The sequence below is a fragment of the Dermacentor silvarum genome, chromosome 6 (genome assembly GCF_013339745.2).
Source record: "Dermacentor silvarum isolate Dsil-2018 chromosome 6, BIME_Dsil_1.4, whole genome shotgun sequence".
Taxonomy (NCBI): Eukaryota; Metazoa; Arthropoda; class Arachnida; order Ixodida; family Ixodidae; genus Dermacentor; species Dermacentor silvarum.
In genome coordinates, this window is record NC_051159.1 from 144,611,028 (window position 1) to 144,633,555 (window position 22,528).

The 22,528-nt window shown below is 46.5% G+C and overlaps 1 protein-coding gene across 6 annotated transcripts in view; it reads right to left on the reverse strand.

The window, feature by feature from the left end:
* Positions 1-577: 577 nt before the first annotated feature.
* The window catches only part of LOC119456126 (uncharacterized), a 241,705-nt gene continuing 219,754 nt past the window's right edge, over positions 578-22,528 (reverse strand). For all 6 annotated transcript variants that reach the window (XM_037717734.2, XM_049669556.1, XM_037717735.2 and 3 more), the window contains 5 exons: positions 18,733-18,878; positions 17,792-17,987; positions 16,266-16,428; positions 11,197-11,338; positions 578-4,851 (listed from right to left, as the gene is read on the reverse strand). In XM_037717734.2, coding sequence (XP_037573662.1) covers positions 1,589-4,851; positions 11,197-11,338; positions 16,266-16,428; positions 17,792-17,987; positions 18,733-18,878 — 3,910 coding nt within the window. In that variant the 3' untranslated portion in view covers positions 578-1,588. The remainder of the gene's footprint in view (positions 4,852-11,196; positions 11,339-16,265; positions 16,429-17,791; positions 17,988-18,732; positions 18,879-22,528) is intronic.

The following is a 22,528-nucleotide window of genomic DNA, read 5'->3' on the forward strand; positions in this document are numbered from 1 at the left end:
ACGAAAGAAGCTCTCTATGCAGCGATATTTCCATACTTTCAGTGACGTCCCTTCACTCAGCCCGAAGTGGTTGCCCTCCAGTAGGCACCAATGCCAACAGTACGCATTGGAGTATAGTTCCCTTGCCGAAGTGTTGCAGCATGCGAATCTTCAACGCTGTGCCTTTGACCATGCAACCACAGTACTTCACAGCACAGGGGTCGGTCAGATTGGCAAAGCTTTGCCCATGTGCAACTGACTCAATTGCAGATACTGTTGTTTAAATCTCGGGTAGTTCCTTCGCATTTCCCTCTACGCTCTCGCAAGCACTGGCTTACCTCGTAGCTATGGTAGTGACAGAGTGACCATGTGCACAAGCTATCCAACCGTCAACTCCGCAAGCTCTCGCAGTGGTGCACTACCTGTGGAGAGGCTACTAAACAACTTGAACGAAAGTATTGGCACATATCAGGGTACTAGCTTTTCCTTTTCAGCACTAGGAATGCAGTGCCAGCAATAGAACATGCAGGTCTTTGCAATCTGCATTCACTTATAATAAAGACAGTACATACATTCTTGTCACCACTACAAAAAAAAAAAACTAATCTGCAGAGCTTTTTATTTAACTTTACTTGCTGTTCATGCAAATGCATGACAATGTCAACGTAAGCATTTGCTCCCACATATTGGTAGCAGAGTTCTCTCCCCTACCTAATGAAGCCCCGCATCACCACAGTGATTTGCATGTGAATTACGCATAAATATTGCTTATAAAAGAAAGCAGGCCACAAGTGTGTTGTTATGATGATGCCACATACATATATATTTTTTCTCATAAATGTTCATATGTATATATCTATAATATATATATAAATCTTATTACAGCATAAAAACCAGCAACAAGTATGTACACAGCTTTCAATGAAAGTAAAAACAAAATTAAGATTCGAGAAAAAACAGAAGCAACAAGTGTACTTCACCTCTTGAACCCCATTTTCTAGGCATGAACAAAAATGTCACTCGCATGGTATAAATGAATAAAAAAAGAAAAGACGTAATCTCGGTGCACTGTGAAAGAAGACGAACATACAACATGTACATTCACCGAGCGCAGTTACCAGTATACTGGAAAAAGGAGAACAGCTATTGTACAGCAAAGCGACACTCCCTGCTTTTGTCACTACGCATACTTTGGCTTTTCAGTTGGAAGCTGTTTTTACGTTTGCAAGACAGATAAAATGTTCAAGCCCTACTTAGCACAAGCCCTTGGCAAGAAGCTAGCAAAGTTTTGCACGTCATGGAAGGTCCCTAATTTTTGTTCGTCATTAACGACACAGCATCACGCTATTTCCACCATTTAACTCTTCTACAAACTAAAGAGTTTGCCAAATGCTGTCAATGCTTGCAAGAGTAACAACACGGTGCCCCACAACATACACGCAGAACAAGACTACGACAAAGTAGCACCAAACATTTTTCTCCATGCTCACTTGCGACGACACAGTGGGAACCTAAATGAGGGTGCTTTTTCACCCAATAGAAGGTGAAGAGTAATAAGAGACTCCAGAAAGCGACATGCAGCAGGCGCTGTGGAATGGTGGCCAGTTTCTTAAAACGAAGAAAGATCTGCCCGGGCGAGCCGCGGTGGTGCCGGACGTGCCTGCTCCTTTTGGCTGCGGCACTCAAACATGGCCGCCCTGTCGCGGATACGCTTTGGCGGGGAAAGATCCTGCTTTCGCACAATGGTCTCTGTCTGCTGAGCCGGTGACCTCGTAGGTTGCGACTTGACGGGTGATGACTTAAGAGGCGAGGTCTTCGTAGGCGAACTCTTAACAGGTGATGTCTTCACTGGTGAAGTTCTGCCAGGCGGCGGCTTTTTATCCACAACGTCGACGGCGATTTGCTTTGTGGAGTCTCTTCTTCTCTGGTCCCCTGGAGTTGCCTGCTTCGGCCAGCTCCTGACACTCGATAGCTGATGCCGCTCGTTCTCACGATTCACTTGCCGAAGCGGGACAACGTCCATGTTCCACAGTGCGACATCTTCCGAAGTCCGCCTGAGCTTCACTTCTGCTTTAGTTGTGACCGCCTCATCTGACTGAGAGCGGCAGCCCTCGGACTTTAGCTTCTCCCTCAGCTGCGCACGGCGCTCTTCTTTGATCTTTTCGATCCGCCTGCGACTCACCTCACTCTCAACAGCTGGTACTGAAGCACTACGTGTCGCTTCAGGCTTAGGCAGGACCGGGTCAGTTCGTTTTTCCTCAGCCTGGATCGGCACATTGACCTTCCGCAATTCAAGTGTGGAAGGTCTCGCAGTGCCATCTGTTACAGCAACGTCCAAAACAATCTCCGTAGTGGAATTACTGGCCTGTGGTTCTGAAGCCGAATGTTGAGTTGTCTGCGCTGCTCCTACTCCCTCATGAAGTGCATTAATCTTGGGAACAGTGCTAACACTGGAAGTTTCCTCAGTGCAGCACAGCCTCTCCTCTTGATCCTCTTGGTCAAGAATGGGGTCAGACCAAGGATCATAATTTGCAGAAGGAGATGATGGGTTTTTAAGTGACTGTAGCCGCATAACCTTGAGCTGTGTAAACAGGCTAGGCTGGCAAGTTTTTGAGGGACTTAAGTCTGCAGTGCCATGTGCATCACCTGGTTCAAACTTCGACATTAGTTCCTTCACAGAGCCTCGTTTCTCTGAACGGGAATAGAGTGATGGTTCAGATAAGCGCTTTCTGTCAGTATCTACACCGGTGCCATTTGATCTCACCATTTCAGACTTTCGCTTTGCTTCAACTACTCTTACTTGTCGCGGTGATGATCTGAGCTGCACCTCATCATCACTGAAGTCAATCAGTGGTTTTGACTCATTCGGCGCAGCTAAGTCAACTGGCTTGCTAACACTATCAAGTGGTTCTACTTCCTTTGTGTGGTCTGAATCAACACCTTCGCTTTGCTGAAGTTTCCCAGCTAAGTCATCCATGACTACAGTTCCTTGATTACATAAATTAGTCTCGCTCATGTCAGTGGTATCAACAGGATTTTGCAAATTGGAGGGAGTGGCACTTTCCAAATTGGATCCTGCCACAACATCATGGTCAGGTAAGCAAGTAGAATTAAGTGAGATTTCAGGACTAGAATTAAGTAGAGAATTCTTCCCAGTGTCAGGTGAACCCTGATCACAAATGTTTTTTGGTCCTTCCCCACAGTCGCTACTAAAATCTAATAGTGTGTGTTCCATTTCCCCAGAAACTGCCTGCCCTGTGTCTGCACCACTGTCACACAACATCGGCGCTGGTTCGATTACACAAGATTCTACCTGCATCCTGCATTCTTCAGCCGAGCCCAATATTTCTTGGGCCATATCACTCATCTCAGCTGGACCTGAAACTTCTCTCTCATCCTCAACAGCTGTCGGCTCCTGAGGGGAGAGGAGGCAAAGGTTCTGGTCCTGGCTTTGAGAATGCAGCATGCCAACACAAGCATCACTCAACAATGGGCTCTCATCTAAGTAAGAGTATGGCATAGCTTCCTCATTATCCTCCTCCTCATCTGAAGAGGAACTCTGTCCATCAACAGCCACGACACTTCCACCTTCAGCAGCAGGAACAACACTGCTGTTCAACGCTTCCACTCTCTGAACCATGTCAACCCCTCCACACAGGCCATGCAGTTCACTGTCCGAAAACGTCCGAAGGCCATCGTCCTCTGGCATCACAGACACAGGGGTCTCGAGACTCTCATCCACAACCGAAGCCGCCACAAAGGACGAGCTCATGTGTTCACTGCTGTTGGTGTCACAAACATCACTCTGCTGCACATCGACGGGTGATGGTGTTGACCTTGTGGTTGACATATCCTGGGGCAGCAACTCGCACCCAGCACAAGGCGATGACAAGGGTGATGCCGATGTGTCAGTGTCCTCAATATACGGAAGCGAGGCACTCATACGGTTGAGAAAGCTTGTTTCGAGGCTTGCAGCGCGCGTGTCGCCAACCAGGAAGTCTGTGTCAAACTGGCAGCAGCTCATCTTAAGCGAAGTTGCAATGTCCTCGGCAAGGGACAAACTCGTCCCAACATTGCTTTCGGATTCGTCGAAGTCGGTTGAACCGCCCGTGCTCTCACACCGACCACTCGTCTCGTCAACATCTTCAACAAAAGGGCGATGAAAGATGAGCCCACCATCAATCATTTCACGGGAGGAGTCACCACCTTCCTCGACGGCATGAACTTCTACAAGAACCATCTTCTCATTGCTATGGTGAGGTGGGGGTACCTCCACATTCCTGAAGTGGCTTGGTGGCTGCGGGTACTCTTGAGGCGACGGAGACGTGTACGGTTCAATATCGTCGGGGCTGTGTACAGCCATTGGTTGTCGGCTCGTATAGGGGGTCAGCGAGCGACTCGACTGCTGCCGTTTGTCAGCTGTCTGTTCGTCGGAAGCTGTCGCAAACGTCGGAAGCTGGGGATGAGAGGAAGCATGGTGGCCAGAAGGAGCTGTGTCCATTTTGGTACATGTGCCTTCCACGGTGGCTTCCTGACTAGAGTGGAATGTGGGGGCCTGTGAGCAATCACTGAGCCGCTGCACCTTGGGGCTGGCACCATCGCCAGTGTCAGGACAGAGCTTCTGCTTTCGAGGCGACTTATGCGGGCCAACCGGCGGAGCAGCTTGGCTGTTTGCTCCCCGGTCGACTCGAGCACCGTTGTACTGAGAACTGAGCCCAAACGCGGCGTGCACATCCTCCAGAGACATGTCCAGGCCACCCCGTTCGAAGTAAGAGTCGTGGGAGACAGAGCGCACGTGTTTGTGTGGACCACTTGGAGAGGAGGCAGGTGTGCCTTCAGGAAGCCACTGGAATGGCTGAACTCTTGAAGCATCTGCAAAGGGAAAGAGGTGACAAAAAGGCAGAGTGAGAGGTGTTGTGCTGACCACAAGCAGTTTTGTGTTTTGGTACCTTGCTGCATAACTAACTAGGCTGTCTATGAACTACAACAACTTTCTTTAATGACAATAATCATTTTTGAAATCATAAAATCATAAAAGCAGTCCTTACTGAGCAAGTCTGTCCATCGGTTGGTTTTTGATCAAAATTACCACTCAGCAGAAAATTCCTTGTCTCTGAGCAGCATTTGCACTCAGGACTTTGTTTGCAAGCTGGACACTCTAACCACTGCATGAATGACGGCATTTTCAATGAAGTGACAGAACAGTGGAAGCATGTTATGTGGCTCAGCACATGTGTGGCAAGGCAATTCGATGCGCCACTTCGCACATGCTTCGGAGAGGACTAAAGCCTAGCATTGAAAACACTAGAATGCTATGCACAACAGTGAAAAGGCAGACTTCTTTGAGTGGGCAGCCATATTTTATCCATGTGATGAATAACAAACCAGGAACCATCATTGGAGGGAATGTCTCTGAACAAGCAGTCCGTACACTGCTTATTCCATGTGGGTGTCAAACTATTATAAATTATAAATACATTGTGAGATGTTGTAAAATGCATTTTTCAAAACAAATGTGGCATCCCGTTGGATGATGTATTTAAATACATCATGTTCCCTCTCAAAAATGAAAGACCTGTGTATTTTTCTTTTTTGTTTCTTAAGATACATCATGCATCAATAGCCAAATATTGCAATTTGGGAAAGTGGGAATGTATGCATTAATTAATGACTACATGCATGCTGTTGTCGAAGCTGGGTCTTCCTTGCATTAGCTCCGACAGATTTGGCGACTCGGAAAACAACATGCAGCTCCAACTCTCCGACATGGATTCCTGCAGCCATGTTTTTGTTCGGCGTGACTACATGCGTCCATCCCTCACCCCGGCCTATGATGGACTGGGGTGAGGGATGAGCTGGGTCTTCCTCGCATTAGCTCCGACACTGTCAATGCCGCTATGTGTACGGGCCCCCCCGCAAATTCAGTTTGTACACCATGGTGTTCCTCCCCTAGAAGAGACCCAATGATATGTTGGAAAATGAATGAAGTCAAATTCAAGCAACAATGTTGCAAAGAGCAACCGCAAGCTCCTCAGAACCTCAAGAGCTGCAAGTGGAAGCATCAATAAGTCATGATGGTGCATTGTGGGTGCCACCCCATTAGACAATGAAGAGAGGTCACACTTGGCATTGCCTCCGAGATCAGTACCCTCCAACAAAATTTTATCATACTTCCAACCACACAGTGGACAATGAGAAGCATCAATCACCGTCTGGTCTCCAAAACCAGGAGCATGCACACCACTACGGAGGTCATGTTGCGTTTGGCCACTCTTCATCAAATAATCGACTGAATCAATGACCCGTAGAGCCAATGCATAAAGAGATGCAGAAACCTTTTGCAGATTTATTGCAATGCAAGGAAGTCTCAAACGGCTTTATTTGAAGCCACTATCACTGCCATTTTGATTATCTCGCAGCCTCGAACCAGCGCTCTCGCATGCCAATCTGCTAGCAGCCATAGCTACCACGGCAGCCACCATAGCCATTTGTGTTTGGTCTCATACTGTGGTCATGCGCTCTGCAACGTTAGGCTTAGCTGCTTTGAAATTCGCTACCAAACTTCCTGCTGTTCGGTACCACGTTTTTCATTGAAAGGATTTGCCATTGTGAGCAATGGCACCAACTCCACCTGCGTCATCTGCGCTGATGACACAGCAAGGGCCTAAGAAGCATTCAATAATGCCCATTCCCAAAAGTGAGCTTCGCAGCAATAAGGAATCTTACACGGTCAAGCATATGCAATGTATTGTGCTGAAGCATACCAAGAGTGAAAAGGGGCCACTGTCACTAGACACAGTATGCGTTCCTTAATTATAGACGCGCACCTGCCGTATCCTGTCACAGTACGAGCATCGAGACTCTTAATAAATGTACTACAGTAGAACCCCTCGAATACATTTTGCACGAACGACGAGAAGGAAACATAATACCTGGGAAATTATTTACGTGAGTATGCTGTTAAAATCCCCGCAAACATGATGTTAAATATTATAACAAGAACACTATGCATGTCTCAGCCTCTACAGAACTTACAGTCAATGACAGCTGATTCCTATTCGGCGAGGACCACCGACAATTTCAGATAATCGTGAGTTTGAAATTTTGGATTCAGCAGAGAATGAGTTACTTTATTCAACAAGCAGCCAAAAAAAGGTGTGGTCTATTCTCGGGTGGTCACTTTCAGGGATACCTTCAATTTCACGCGACTAGTGCAAAACGCATCAGTGTCTACGAGTGCTGGCATTCTTGGCACAGTGCCAACCCCATGCTGTCGTATCATAGTTCCAGGATGCCCGTCATCCATCGACACGTCCGGTGCTACGAAACTGAAAGTATATTATTATGATACCATTGACAGATGCTCAAGAGACGAGCTGCCGTGAGAAAGACGAAGTGTCTGGGCTCTTGGCACGAGCGAGTGTCCTGCCTGGCGGTCTGGCTCCACTGTAAATAGCGTGTAAATAGCCTCTTTTGTCTGTCTTTCCACACGTAACATTCTGGTGGAGGTTTGCGATCCCTGTCCTCACCATGGAGCTCCGCAGCGGTCGGTACATCGAACTTGTCACCATGTCTCCCGGTAAAGAGGCCGAATCAATGGCTGCAGCTCGTCAGACTGCTCCAATCGTCACAGTTGCATAACATCGCGACCCTGGTGTGTTCTCTGGCCTGGAGGGGCACGACGTTGACGAATGGATCAAGCTCAATCAACGTACCAGGGCAATTAAGAGGTGGGACCCCATGATTATGCTTGCCAATGTCATATTTTATCTCAGCGGCACCCCTGGCGTGTGTCTTCAAACGTATGAAGACGAGATAACCAGCTGGGACAGTTTAAAAAAAAAGCTACACGAACTGTTCGACGACCCCTATGGGTGCAAGGCTGCCACGAGAAAGGCTCTTGCGTCTAGTGTTCAGTCGTCTACAGAGCTGTACGTTTCATACATCCTCGACGTCTTGGCTCTTTGCTGCAAAGCTGACGACATTATGTCTGAAGCAGATAAAGTGGCTAATGTGCTAAAAGGAATCACTGACAACGCTTTCAATTTTCTTGTTTTCAGCAACGTCTCGACTATCGACGCATCATAGAAGAATGCCGTCGCCTTGAACAAGCCAAAAACCGCCGTATCACACACCACATCACGTGGCTACCCAATACTGCTGCTACATCAACATGTGAGGGTCGGTGGCGTCAGGCCACCACCTGCGACGATGTAACCCGTATTGGTCGCCGCGAGCATGAGGCCGCCTGTTTGCCAACCTTCTCCGCGACGCTTCCCGATCTGCCAGCAACCACGATTGCGATGATTCAGGCCGTTGTCAGACAGGAATTTGAGAACATGGATCTCAACTCTGTGTGTTCATCAACTCAATCCAGCGTTCCCCAGTTGTAGCGGCCCTCCTCGTCCACGGTATTCCGTTTCTGCCACATATCAAAACCCGTCTGAATGGCGTACCCCTGATGACAAGCCTACCTGCTTCCACTGCTGTCGCATCGGCCACGTCACTCATCACTGCCACAACCGATGACCACCAATGCCTCAGACATATGCCTGCGTTTATTCTCGCACCTTTGGACCTACTACTTCCTATGCCACCCGCCGTGAACCCACTGCCACTGATGCCCCAGCTCTGAACCTTCGCTACAGTTGCTCACCCTGACCTTGACACCATCAGTCTCGTTTGCCCCAATCCCATTGCTTCTTCTCGCTGTCTATCGTCTCCCGGATTCAGCCGGAAAACTAGGCACTGCAGCTTCCGAGGTGAAGCTGCATTGTCGACCCTGCCCTCAAATCCTCTGCTCTCTTTACCTACAAACCAAAACCTTCTTGACTTTGACATTGACAGCTATCCTGTCACTGCAGTGATCCATACAGGAGCCCATCTTTCTATTATGAGTGCTGCCTTCCAACGACGAATCGGAATGCTCATCATTCCAGCGTTGGCACGAGTCGTCCGCGTAGTGGATGGCGGTACTGTCTCTATTGTCGGCATTTGTACAGCATGTGTCAGCATCGCCAGCCATAACACTCCTGTCCTCTTCACCATGACTGTTCATTGCCCCACAACCTAACTCTTGGGCTAGATTTTCTCTCTGCTTTTAAATTATGGGGTTTTACGTGCCAAAACCAGTTCTGATTATGAGGCACGCCGTAGTGGGGGACTCCGGAAATTTGGACCACCTGGGGTTCTTTAACGTGCACCTAAATCTAAGTACACGGGTGTTTTTCACATTTCGCCCCCATCGAAATGCGGCTCTCTGCTCTTACTGACTGCTCTGCCAGTACCCTTTGCCTTGAGTTGCCGATTCTTGCAGAACCTTCTGACACACAGCAGTGCCGCTTACGCCCCACTGGCTTTATTCCCCTGCCACCAAAGTCAGTAGCCTATATTGAACTGTCGCCTTTCCTGATGGCGAGTACCTCGTCACTCCTCTGCCCGACATTCCACTGCGTAACAATATCGAGTGCATAGCATTTCTTCAGGCATGAAGTCATCATGCGTATAGCATTTTGGCACAATATGCACAATGTTGTGCGAAGTGCCGCTGAACCAGAAGTTTGGCCCACTTGATGTCGTTCATATATACAGGGTGACCGAGAAATACAGTACCGCACTTTGAATTTTATTTTATTTTAGATTGTTTGCATTTTTTGCACTGACATTGTTAAATTTGTGTTCCTTGTGCTTTTTTGATATAGAAGTGTTATTATTGCTGTCCTTGGTGTCCCATCTTTTTAAAAAAAATGGTCTCTGAAGAGTTGCACCACACAATCGTTGCCCACCACAAGCAGGGTATGACAATTCCAGAGATCGTAAAGATGTTCAAACTGCAGCGTGTTCAAGTCCATCGTGTTGTCATAACGGTTTCAGGAGACACTGGGCGTCAAGGACCGTCAGCAAAGCGGGAGGCCTCAATCGGCAAGAACCCATGACCTGAAATTGGCCCTCAGCAAGAAAATCAAGATAAATCCACTGAGAAGCATAAGAAAACTCACCCGAGAGCACAGAGTTAGCAACTTGACCATGCAGCAACTCGTGGAAGAGGATCTCAAGCTCACGGTGTGCAAACCAGCAAAAGGTCAGCTGCTCACGGACCAAATGAAGGCCTCCAAGCTGGGAAAGTGCCGCAGAATCAAGCAGCTGAGCCGCGATGAAGCCCTGAACCGGATTCTGTTCACCAATGAGAAAATTTTCATCGTCGAACCAGCTTGGAATTCACAGAATCACCAAGAATTCTTGCCAAAGGGTTCTTCGCGAACTGTCAGAGTGGAAAAAACCTATTTTCCCAAGAGCACTATGGTCTGGGGCGGAATTCCAGGCCTTGGGATGACCACGCTCGTTTTTGTTCCAAAAGGGGTCAAACTCAATGCCAAGATCTACCGCGAGCTGATCCTGGAAGGCGCTGTCATTTCCTGGGGTCAAGGGAATGCAGAAAACACTGACTGGTGGCTGCAGCAGGACGGGAAATCTTCCGAGGAGTACAACTTAAAAAACACTCGGAAGTACTGATAGAGTCTAGTGCTGACGAGGCTTCGAGCACGCCATCACACTTCGCAGCTGCTACGGCTACGAATAACCGGAGTGCCCGAGTCGTACTGCACCGGATGCAGCTGGTCACACAAAAAAGAAGGCGAGACAAACAAAACCGGGCATACTCGCAAAAAAAGCCTAGCGAAGGTGACAGGTGAGACAACAGGCCACAGCCTCCTATACAGAAACTGTGCCTGCCACAACGACCCGAAATCGCCGTCATGTCTGAGGGCACCACTTACGTAGGGTGGGTCTCTATGTTGAGAGTAACAACAACTAGTGACGTAAGGTTGTCGTCAGGTCAGTGGACGACCGACGACAAAGGCAATGTCACAGAGTGAGAAATGTCCCTACTCTGCAGACAATAAAGGTTACGACACACACCCGCACCTCTATTTGCGCCACCTGCACGTTGCACCCCCGCCCACCAGTAACGGTGTGGCTTTATTAGGAATTCAACATTTTTTTGTGAATAAAACCAATTTTTTGTAAAAATTGAGCCGAAATTGAGCCGACAATCGTAAAATCGTAAGACGGGTCCAAAGTTGTACATTTTACGGAAAATTCAGAAGAGTTGGCAGGTATGTGATAGGCAAAGTAAAATTGTCAGGCAAGTTTTGCCAGCCAAGCAACTGACACAATAAACCCAGAAGCACACTGAAAACATCAGCCACTAGTACATACCTGAAGACGAATTGCAAGAGTCCAGGACATCGGAGTTTCGGCCTGAGTGCCCACCACTGGAGATGAGAGACTCGGCACTCTTGACACTCCTAAGCTGCTTGGATGCACTGTGTGTAAGGTCTGCCTCTGTAAGTGCTTTGTCCTGCACAAAAGAAGAGAACAAGAAAATATAAACATTAGCTAGCCTGTAAACAAGTCGCACTTATTTATAATGTTGTGCTCCTAACAGTTGTTACCTATATGATAACAGCCAACAACGAGGAGGACAATGCAATACCGATTAGCAGATCATTGTGATCTGATGATCATTGTGAGTTATGACCGCAAAGGATCTTTTGCTATCATCACGACTGATCATGGAACAACTGTCGCTCTCAGTCACGAAACACGCAAGCATAAGGGATGTGTCACATTTTACAGATCCAGTACTTCCTTTGTAACCTACCCCTCTGTCACACTTATGCCGTGTGTTTATGCATGTTACAAATGTCTAGAAAATCACCTCTACCATTACTGGATCATAAAAAAATGGCGAGATTTCTTGAATTATATATTAGCAAACTAAAGCACTCAATAATGACAAATTTGCTTTTGTTCATGACCATTTCATTCTCACCTCACCAAACAGTGACTGCTTGCTATGGATGAGCTGATACAGTTGTCTTCTGTGAACTCAATTACCTTAATGGAACTGACGAAGTTTAGCAAATTATCCAGCAGGTCGAATTAAATAAAAAAGTAGGAAAGATCGCCAACACATCGCTGCTTTATATGGCAGCATTTACCCATTTCCATTCTGCACCCAGTTTTCGTGGTTTCACTGAAGAAAACATGATGCATACCTTATTTTAAAACAAGCAAGATGTAGCATGGTTCCTTTTCTTGCAATCAGAAAAGCATATAAACTAGTGGTGTGCTAATATTCGAAACTTCAAATATTCGATCCAAATATGTTAATGTTCGATTCGATTTGAAAGACACTCTTACTATTTGAAATATTCGATCCCTCCACAATTGCTGTTGTCAGTTCTTCAAGTCAGCTTCGGTGCATCACAGCCCTGTTATGCGGCAAAGCTTACAAAATATTACAGTAAACCATACTTGCCGCAAAGTGAAGCTTATTAAAAAAAATCCGCCTCCATTCGACTCTGTGAAAGTGGATGTACAGCGAATCTATTCCCGAAGTTAGACAAGCACAACTAGCGTTAGACGACGTTATACAAGCACCACCATCACAAGCGACGTACATCACGCGTGCACACGCACATGTGTGGAAGTGCAGCATACATCCTCATTCTTCTAGACCCTCCGCCAAGCGCAAGTGCCTTATTGAACTAATTGAATTTTTCAAAGTAAATTGCATCAGACAATTCATAAAGTACGAATTAGCTGCAGACATGATAGCTGTAGATTGTACTTCGAGCATATGACAAAACATATTTCTTTTACGCAGAAACTAAAAGAGAAAGCCCTTTTCCAGCTGCCGTTTGAGGTCTGCGAGTGGCCGCGGCCACTAGGTAGCAGTACTGTTTGTGGGTGAGCACAGAACAAGCCCACGAAAAATCTCAACCAACTAGAGGATAACAGCTTCGCTGTATAAAAAAGTGAGAAGGGGCACTGACACTGTGCTTGTGATAGCTACCCGACACTATCAGCTCAAGTACAGTGGAAGCTTGTTGATACAATGTTCAAGGGAACTAGAAAATAAAGTGTATCATCTGAAAATCGTATCATCCAATGTATTATACAACCAAATCGTATTGTTGGAAAAGAAAAAGAAACGCGTTATCCCGAAAAACATATTATGCATAATCGTATCAACGAGATTACACTGTCCCCACACAGTGCTGGCTCGTAATGCATCTGGAAAGCACCAGCCACCAGGTGGAAACCTCTGTCTGCTACTAATCTTCCAAGTGCCTAAAAACATGATTTCCAAACTACAAATCTGGCGAAGTAGCAAGCTTGGCGATGTTTTTAGACCCTCGTTCTAAGGTAGTTGAGTACCACCAGGATGCTTCAATGGCAAAACGGATACAAAACCTGGCTTTAGAAGAAGCAAGGAAAATTTCAAAACAAGGAACCCAGCTATGTCTTCAACAACAAAAGCTTCTAAAGAGGCTCCTACCAGGTCAGCACTGTGGAAAGGCTTTGGTAAGCTCATCAACCAGCAGCCATTTTCGCTTGTTTCTGGCAGCAATTTTCAATGTCACAAGCACAGGTTGAAATATACGTGCATGATTAAATTTCGCGCAAAGAAAGATCCATGTGAGTTGTGGTGTAGCATTGTGCCCACTGTTGGCTCGGCTTACGAAAAGATACTTGCTGATACCAGACACTAGTGAGCTCAATGAGCAGCTCTTTTCAGTGTATGAAGAAATTGTGACATGCAGGAGGGTGTCGCTGCTCCCAGAACATGTGGAGCAGCTATCTTTTCTTCGTGATGTAGGAGCAGGGAGTCGTGGCCTCGGAGTCCAACGTCAAACTGTGGGTCGCTCTCTAGCCTATGCCACCGGTGCGTCTCGAAACGGGTAGCTGGCCTACGCTACCGGGGCGTCGCACGGAGGCTTAGCGGGCCCACGCTGTCGTCCAAGCAGAGTTGACGAGGAGGGTTGCTTCTTTCTTGATGAGTACGAGGCCAAGAGGTAGGGTAAACGAAACAGGGGGTTTATTTACATCAGAAAGGCAAACTTATTTACAGGACATGGGGATACACGTACTCGCCAGAGTACGGAGCACAGTAGATTGTTCTTGTAGCATGAGCTACATGATGGAGCTGATGAGAGAGCACTAAGCTACATCTCTCATGGAGAGCACTTGGGAGAGCACTCTACTACATCTCAGAGCAGATGTACATCTCAGAGCATCGAGAGCTGAGTCGCAAAAGTCCACTTAAAAGCCCTCTGGCCAAGCTGCGGTCCCACCTTCCTCCAATCAGAGCGTCGAGAGTCACCGAAGGGTCCACCTTGAGGGGGGGGGCATAATCCCCCGGCGCCTCGGTTCCCTGAACACATTCGGAGAAGTGCCCTCGGGCACGCACTGCTCACACCCCCACAGAAAGGAGACGCTCGTAGACAGGCGCCTTCGCGCTTGACTCGAACTGACGCGTCTGGGTTCCCGGGATGGGCCAGCCCTTGACGGGTTTGTCTGGAGAACGGCCTTGGCGGTCAACAGGTCGGTCGAGCGGCTGTGAGAAAGCGTCACAGAAGCGGTCCTTTCCCAAGAGTTTCTTGCTCCTAGCGTCGTGGTCGGCGCCCGGGTGACATCCAGTAACCACGTATTTTCTGAAACGTGTCTAGGCATGGTGTCGCCGCTGATCTCTCCCGTGAGATGTTTTTCAGCTTCCCGAATCGATTTGTCACAGGCAATCAAGAGATACTCCACCTTCGCTGCTCCCACTGGTCGCCAAACGTAACAATGACAACGTTAAATAACTGCAGCTGTGATACTGTCAAGAAAAGGTGTTGTACTAGAGAATGTTGTTGACCACAAAGCATAATTTTCTTGTACGTTAATTTCTGTGCAATAAACTTTCCCTTTTTTTCTTTTTTTTTTCTGTGCCACTGGTTGGTAAAAGAAACTGCATTTTTGCAAAAAAAAAAAAAAATAGTATTTGTATTCGAAACAATTCAGAGCCCTTCCACACTATTGTGAAGATGAAGCCAGTGAAGCTGTGACTATGGTGGGTCTGCTATAGTGAAATAGTGCTATAGTGAATTTATATATTATCATTATTGACTAAACTGAGCGTCTTCGGCACGTTTGTCAAAGAGCAAGGACACCAGCGTCTTGTTTTCCCCCAGTGCGATGGCCAAGAAGTGCATTTGCTATGCCAAGTCTGCCCCATCGTCATAGACTAGCGTATGAGCCACAGCGCTCATAGCTACGGCACACTGCCCGGCATTGTCAGGATCCTGGAAGATGTGGTTAAACGAGCATCCGTCCCAAAGCAAGTCCAAAGGGCAACTGCTGATAACAGCGCTAGCGCAATCTCTACGTCATGAGACAAAGGGGCACAATGATTGGTGGGACGTGCTGCCGCTGAGTATCGCGACAATTGTGAAAGAGGCATCAGTGGTGGCGAGGGTTACAACAATGGGCCACCCATCATCCGTTTTGACACCTGTGCCAAGGCACAACTGGCGGGAAACCGCCACGCACATGGAGCCAAAACAACACGCACATGGAGCCGAAATCGTTATTTTAAGCATTGTTTTGTTGTTTTTCTATGTGTCGTTGGATGCCGTGCTGAGCACGAGCGTGTGATCGGCACGCGATCGTGCTCGGCATGGCATCCAACGACACGAGCGCAAACTGAGGGGCGTCAACGAGCCAGCTGCGGAAGAAGACGACGACGCTTGAGCCAATGCTGATGATGATAGTTTTTTCTACACGCAGACACGATCCTGGGGGAACTAGCTGAAAAATATTTGAAAAATATTCAATGCGATTCGCCTTTGATGTTTATTATTCGAATTCACTTCAATATTGAAAATTTCACACCTCTGATATAAACCTACAGAGTTTGCCTTCACTGAATGTAATGTTGTTTACACTTAATGCTTATCGTAATCACCCTTGGACAGCTCTTTATTGCTATGGGCTACATGCTGTCCTCCATGCAGACAACTGTGTCTAATATTCCGCATTTCTTGAACAACTCCGCAGCCATTGCAAATGAGATGGTGGACTACGCCTAGACTTACACCACTTCGTCAGTTCATCCTGCAATGCACACAAGACCGAAAGCACATAACATGTCTCTGTTAGCGCAAGCTGAGCAGATAAAATAATGTCTCTTTTAATATTATTCAACTGTAACGCATAGGCAATTTTCAGACCTATTTTCTTAGAAAAAGAAGTTCGCATTAGAAATGCCTAAATATGAACTCATTTATTGTGCGTTGCCATTCTTGCTTCAAATCTGCCGACGACAGACTGAAGATGGCATCATATGGGGATCTCAAAGACTCTCTGCACAATTGGTCTGTAGGTTCATCAGTGACGTAAACGCAAAGCTATGTGGGCCAACGTCCCTAGAACTGGAAATCCCCTGCACCTGCCCTCACCTGTATTGGCAGGCTCTGGTGGTGAGGCAACGATCCAGTGCTGGCCTTGCGCAGGCCCGGTCCATGCTTGTCCTTCTCTCTGGTGCTGCCCGAGTGCCAGCCACGTGCGAAGAATGACTTCCATCCCAGCGGGGACTTCTTGAGTTTGCCACTACCTCGTTTTCTGCACCAACAGACAGAGACAAGACAATCAGCAAGAGCCACAAGATTGTGATGACAACAAATATAATTTCACTTACGCAAGTACATTTTGACAGAGTGACACATGGCATTATGTGCATGATGTTAGGGTGTTACAGTGAAAGCAGTGTAGCTACCAACTGTAGCATTAATTGAAAATATGAACAGCTGCAAAAGTAATGCGATGGAAGTTGGCGACTCATCTCTCAACAGGCCCAACTACTCATAAACATGTTCTTTTGTTCCCATTTCTAAAGTTTACAAATACGTCATAAAAAAAAAAGAGAAACCTGCAAATCTTCTTGCAAACCTTTTCAAGTGATGTAGAAAGCGAGTAGCTTGTCTGAGAAAAATTATGGAGAAGAGACAGTGATAGCTTGCAGAACCTTACAGACCTACAGCTGTAAATGTTCCTTCTTCCTTTTATTTCCCTTTCATGCCTCAATAATGATTGAAATACAGTCATACCTCGATATAACAAACATGAATACAACAGGGCCGCAATTCTGTAGCGAGGCATTATGACTTATTCTACTCTAGTCTTATCATCCACCGCTCACGGCCGGCTGATCCCGTTGATAACGCGAGCGGACCGTCGCTCCGACCACTGACAAAGCGCGATAAGCGTGAAAAGGCATTATGACCGGAAAGGCATCGCTACAAAATACCGGCCCAGTTTATCAGATATAACGAAGTATAGTTCACTTCCATTATTTCAACCGAGACAGGACCGACAAAACTGATAGAATTATTTAGCAGGTCGAGTTAACAAGAGGCAGAAAGAACACTGAAACACACAGCTGCTTCTTTTGGCACTATTTGGCCGATTCTACTTCTTTCTAGGGTTTTACGTGCCAAAACCAGTTCTTATTATGAGGCACGCCGTAGCGGAGGGTTCCGGATTATTTTGACCACCTGGGGTTTTTAACGTGCACTACAACGTAAGCACATGGGCGTTTTTGCATTTCACCTCCATCGAAACGCGGCCACCATGGCCGGGATTTGATCCCGCGATCTCGTGCTCAGCAGCGCAATGCCTTAGCTGAAGCCACTGCGGCGGGTATTTGGCCAATTCTAACATGCCCTTCAGTCTAATGTGCACCCAGACAGAACAGGCATGTAATGCTTTTAAAACATGGTGCTCAATTAAACCACCGAAAAATGCTACCTCTGTGCGAAATTTTATTGCGCGTGGCTTAGCTGGAACAGTCATGCATACCTGATGTTCCTATTTATGAAACACTCGGTACATACCCATTCCCCCAACTATCTTTTCTGCATGACATGCAAGAAACCTCATAAATGTGGAAGCTAAGCACAAATGCAGTGTTGTGCTGTTTGCTCACCCATGGGGTAGCTCAATGACTGTGTGGTACTTGGCTGGCAGACTCTCGGGTCCACCACCCACATCGATGTACTTCTGCTGTGGGTTGCCAGGCAAGTTTGACGACAACGCCCGTGAGCGGGCCTCTTCTAGTGAAAGCAGCTTGGTGGGGGTAGAGATGGCCAGAGACTTGGGCCTGCTGCCCCTTCGAGGAGTGCCTGTAAAAAAAAAAGGACACAAGATAGTTAATTGCTGAGCTAGTTGGTGCAACATTTTGTGCAAGGTGGTATGGAAAAAAGCAGAGAACACCCGTCTTTCCTGTTCATCGTCACTGCTTCTTTCCGTACCAACTTAGTACTCCCCCTTTGCACAAAGGACCCGTGATAACTTCCAATGCTTCAAATCTTTTAGCACCTCATATTCTTGATTTATCAGATATATAAATTATTCAAATTAAAGTACCAATACAGCATTTGACATAAATGTGTCATCAAATAGATTGATCAAGAATTGTACAGACAAATCTGCCTAAGAATGAAGTAGTGTGGCCACTAGGTAATACGATTCTGTCTTAACATAAACGTCCAAGGACAAATATTTGTTAGGCATATAGAAACAGAACGAAATCAAAAGATGTGATGGAAGCTCGGCGGTACCTTGAAGCTGAGGCAAGAAGGAACAGTATGTCTGACCATTCATTAAAGGGTTAAAGAAAAATTGGCAACTCATGTGCAAATAGCTGTATTCTGAATAGATTATTTTCAGTATGTGACAATTGGCTAAGCCACTGACAGCACGCCTGTAGCTCCAGATAACAGCACGCCTGTAGCTCCAGATAGATGTAGTAACACTGGGTATGATGCACAAAAGTGAAAGTGACCCTCAAAGTGATAGACTGAGAACACGGGTGAAGATCATAAAGTTATTGAAAAATGGGGCAATGAGAATCAAAGTGAGGCTCACTCTCTACGGATTCAGGGCTGCTTGGATAAGTCGGCATCTTGTCGTTGAAGATGAGATCAACGTAGCAGATGAGGTACTCGGTCAGCACCGCCTGGACACCTATCACGTGCAGGGCACCAACGCTTGCCACCTCCAGATCTTTGGACCTGCAGCATTTGCCAATACCACAGCATACATGCAAATTTAAGGCATTATTTGGCTGGTTCTTCAATAAAAAATAAATATATGTATGCCAGAGGTACACCAAATGTATAAAACAGATTTCATCATCATCATCATCATCATCACTTTCTAAATCTATGTATGAAACATAGATTTAGAAAGGCCTAACTAGATTTCACCACCACAAATCCACGTTTGATGGAATCCTAAAATTCTCAAAAGATGCAGCCTAACACAGTTGACCATCAACATACTGAACTCAAAGGCTTTAAATTGTTACTTAGACTGAAATCTGAATTACAGAATTCCAAATTATAAAAGCTGGCTTTGTAGCACTGTTACAGGGTCAGCTGCTAAGGTTACACCCTAGTGTTTTCTGTCCAGTTACATCCAGTCTATGGCATGCCACTTTCAAAACAACATGCTCAATGCTAGACTTAGAATAATCTGTGAGTGGGTTGGTGTACATGTAGTTTTTTCTGCCCCACACAAGCTTTGCCCAGTGCCAAGGAGAAGCATCCCTATCAAGAAACAAAAAGCCCAGTGTGAAGTGAAGTGCCCTAACTGATACATGGAATGTGCGCGGGGAGTCATGTACAGAATTCCCTTAAGCTGTGGTGCATGCTACGTGGTCCATACCAGCAGGTGTTTGTGAAAGCATGCCAACAATGTTAAAAACGGAAGGGAAGGCTTTTAGCCCTACACTGTAGCACATGCGGCTGCGCCCCTGCGTCCGAGCAAACAAAATTTTTACGCACATGGACGACTGCAAGCGCATCATTGTCGAAGCGGCTAGTATGGCACGTGAAACATGCCTGTGCATAAGTAAGCCATCTCTGGCCTTATCGTAAAGGGAGTTGGCATTTATAGACAACGTCTGTGCAAACAGTGGACAAGAACGATATCTCTGTTTTATGTTGCATATTCTTCTTTTATCTTCTGTTTCTCTATACAAACTTCTGTTTCAAGCAATAAAATTTCAGTTGGCAGTAAGTGCTCGTCCTCCTCTTTCCCGTGTCGCTCTGTCCTGCATCACGCTGCACCACTTTATATTATGGAAAACAGACTAGCCCAGACTACTACCCTTCTAAGCTCCAGTTGAGTCAGAGCGAGGTGTATGCCGGCATCATCTAGTAGCCAAGGAGGCAGCAGTCCAGAGCCATGCTTGCTACATGACAACCAACTGCAAGTTACTGCTCCACACCGTCAGATGACACCTTTCTCATGCTTCTTATCCCTAACTCTCCTCAAAGGCCAGCTGCAATGAAATTCTGGGCCACGTAAGAAGCCTACTTTCAGATAGTGTAGATGTAGAGCAACTTCCACGCAAAATTTTACTTGCGAAACATGAGTGGATGCGTCGCAAAAAGCTCTCAAAAAAAGACCTCTTTGATGCTGAAACTGAAAACACATCTCAGACCACTTATAACGTAAGCTTATAGTGCAGGACCGGATATAATGCAGTATTTTCTGCCTCCCGTTTATCTTCCCATAGAACTCAATGCATATGCATACTGCTTATAGCAAAGTTGCACGAGATGAAATATCAGTTATGATGCAGTTGCTGGAAAATCTCGCACACAAGCGAGGCAGCGAGTGCGCTTCTCAATGAAGTGAGCCAGCCGAGGGGAGAATGACAAGGGCAATGTAGACAAGGAGGAGGAGATGTGAAGCGGGCATATGAACAAGGAACGGAGGGGGGAAAAAATGCGGCGTCAGCGTGCTAGCTCAGTGGGCGCGTGGAGATTGCCTACGCGACGAAGAAGCCTGCTGCTCTGGCCGCTTGTCAGCGATGCATGATATGCGCCAAACGCATGCGCCTTGTCGCTCTATGGCTCTTCAGTTTGTGAGCGGAAAGTAAATATAGTCGCCAAATGATATTTTCGGCCATGGACGGGGTCTCAAAAATGTATGAATTATCAAGCAGGCCTGAAAAACTAATTTCGATGGTAAAATCAACCTGATGAGGTTTTACAACTCCGGCACCACAGAAAAAAAAATCGGTCGAGGCCGCCAGTGCATTTCACGTTCGCCCGTTGCATTGTGCATCATCGCGAAGTGCAGATATTGCACGTGCAACTTTAACTCTGCGACGCTGCCAGTTTAAACTGCGTTCTGTAATTTCATCAGTTTGGAAGATCGTCCACGCACGACCTTTCGGCGTTCCTACCAGTTCACACGCATAAAACATTTTCCAATACGTGTTCCCAGCAGTTGCCGGCTGATCGCTCCCGAACCACACATCATACACACTGCTGTCAGTTTAACCTGTGCATGTGACTTCACCCCCTATCTCCGTGTATTCATCTACAGCTACGAACATAGCGTATTTGCATGATTCTAACGTGCACCTTTCTTTAATAAAAGGTGGTTCAAATTTGCATGCGCATTACAATCATACCTAATTCTACTCAAAATTAGAAATGACGCCGATTCTTACTAAAACAAAAAAGTTCAATGCGAGGTAGCTATCCACACTGCCATCAAACAGGTCGTCTGAAGGAAGCGACGCTCAGAGACATGGCAAGGTGGGTCCATGGTATGTGGAATGCCCTTCCCGGCGCAGACGATAGTTGCACTAGCGTTCAAGAAGACTGGCATTTCTAATGCATAAAATGGAACTGAATATGAATTTTCTGCGGTACAGATCACGAAAGGGAGGTGTCGTCAGACTCTGATAGCGACTAGCCACTAAGATTCAGCTGTGTGCGTGTCTGTGTGTCTTTGTATGTTCTATAAAATCGTTTCAACACAGTACGCGTCGACTCAGGTTTCATTACTTGATGTGTTTGGTAGAATCGGCACCAAGTTAATTTGTTGTATATTTTGGTGGTAATATAACTGCGTGTTACAATTGGTGGCGCAGTAGAATCGTGCAAATACGGTATACCAAGGGCGAGCTTCCCCCGATAGCATGCCACCCGACACTCCTACCAGCTAGGCCTAACTAGCGCCGTGTCGTCGGAAGTTGGTGGCCAAAGTTGCAGTTTGGCGCAAATTCAAGAAATGCTTCGGAGTGGCTACGGCACTTGGAAAGCTGAGGATCCTCCTCACCAACGAAAGTGAGGGCACACCCCGGTCATATGCTTCGATTCCCAGACACACGCTGCTTTACATGTTTTTCATGTACAGAGCCTTTGAAAAATGTTTTGGTTATAGTTCGGTACCAATTATGGTACAAAAATTCGTGACTCCAGTGACTTATGTTACCATTCAATGAAAGTGATCCGTGACTCAAAACACTGCGAGCTAGCACAGCTCTCCGGTATAACGTCTGAGACAAGGTGGCACCCACGGCTGCCCGCAGCACACCGAAAAACCTTGGAGGCAACGTGCTGGGATTTACGACACATCTGCTAACCACTTAGTGCTTGTGTTGTCTGCTTAGGTGCTGTGTAAAGGCTGCTAATAAGAAAATTAGACCCTTATCAGCCCTATTGCTTCGTCAAAACTGCTTTAATAGTACGTGCTACTCATTTACAACCAATTTAGCGAAAGGGAAATTTCGTGTAGTCAGCCTTTAACATTAACACTGTGAGGTTTATGAGCTAGCTTACTTGTAGAGATGGTAGTAATGTATTCCCTTTCTGCAGGCAGTGCACACAACTGTCATTAAATTTTGCTCTTTCTTAGT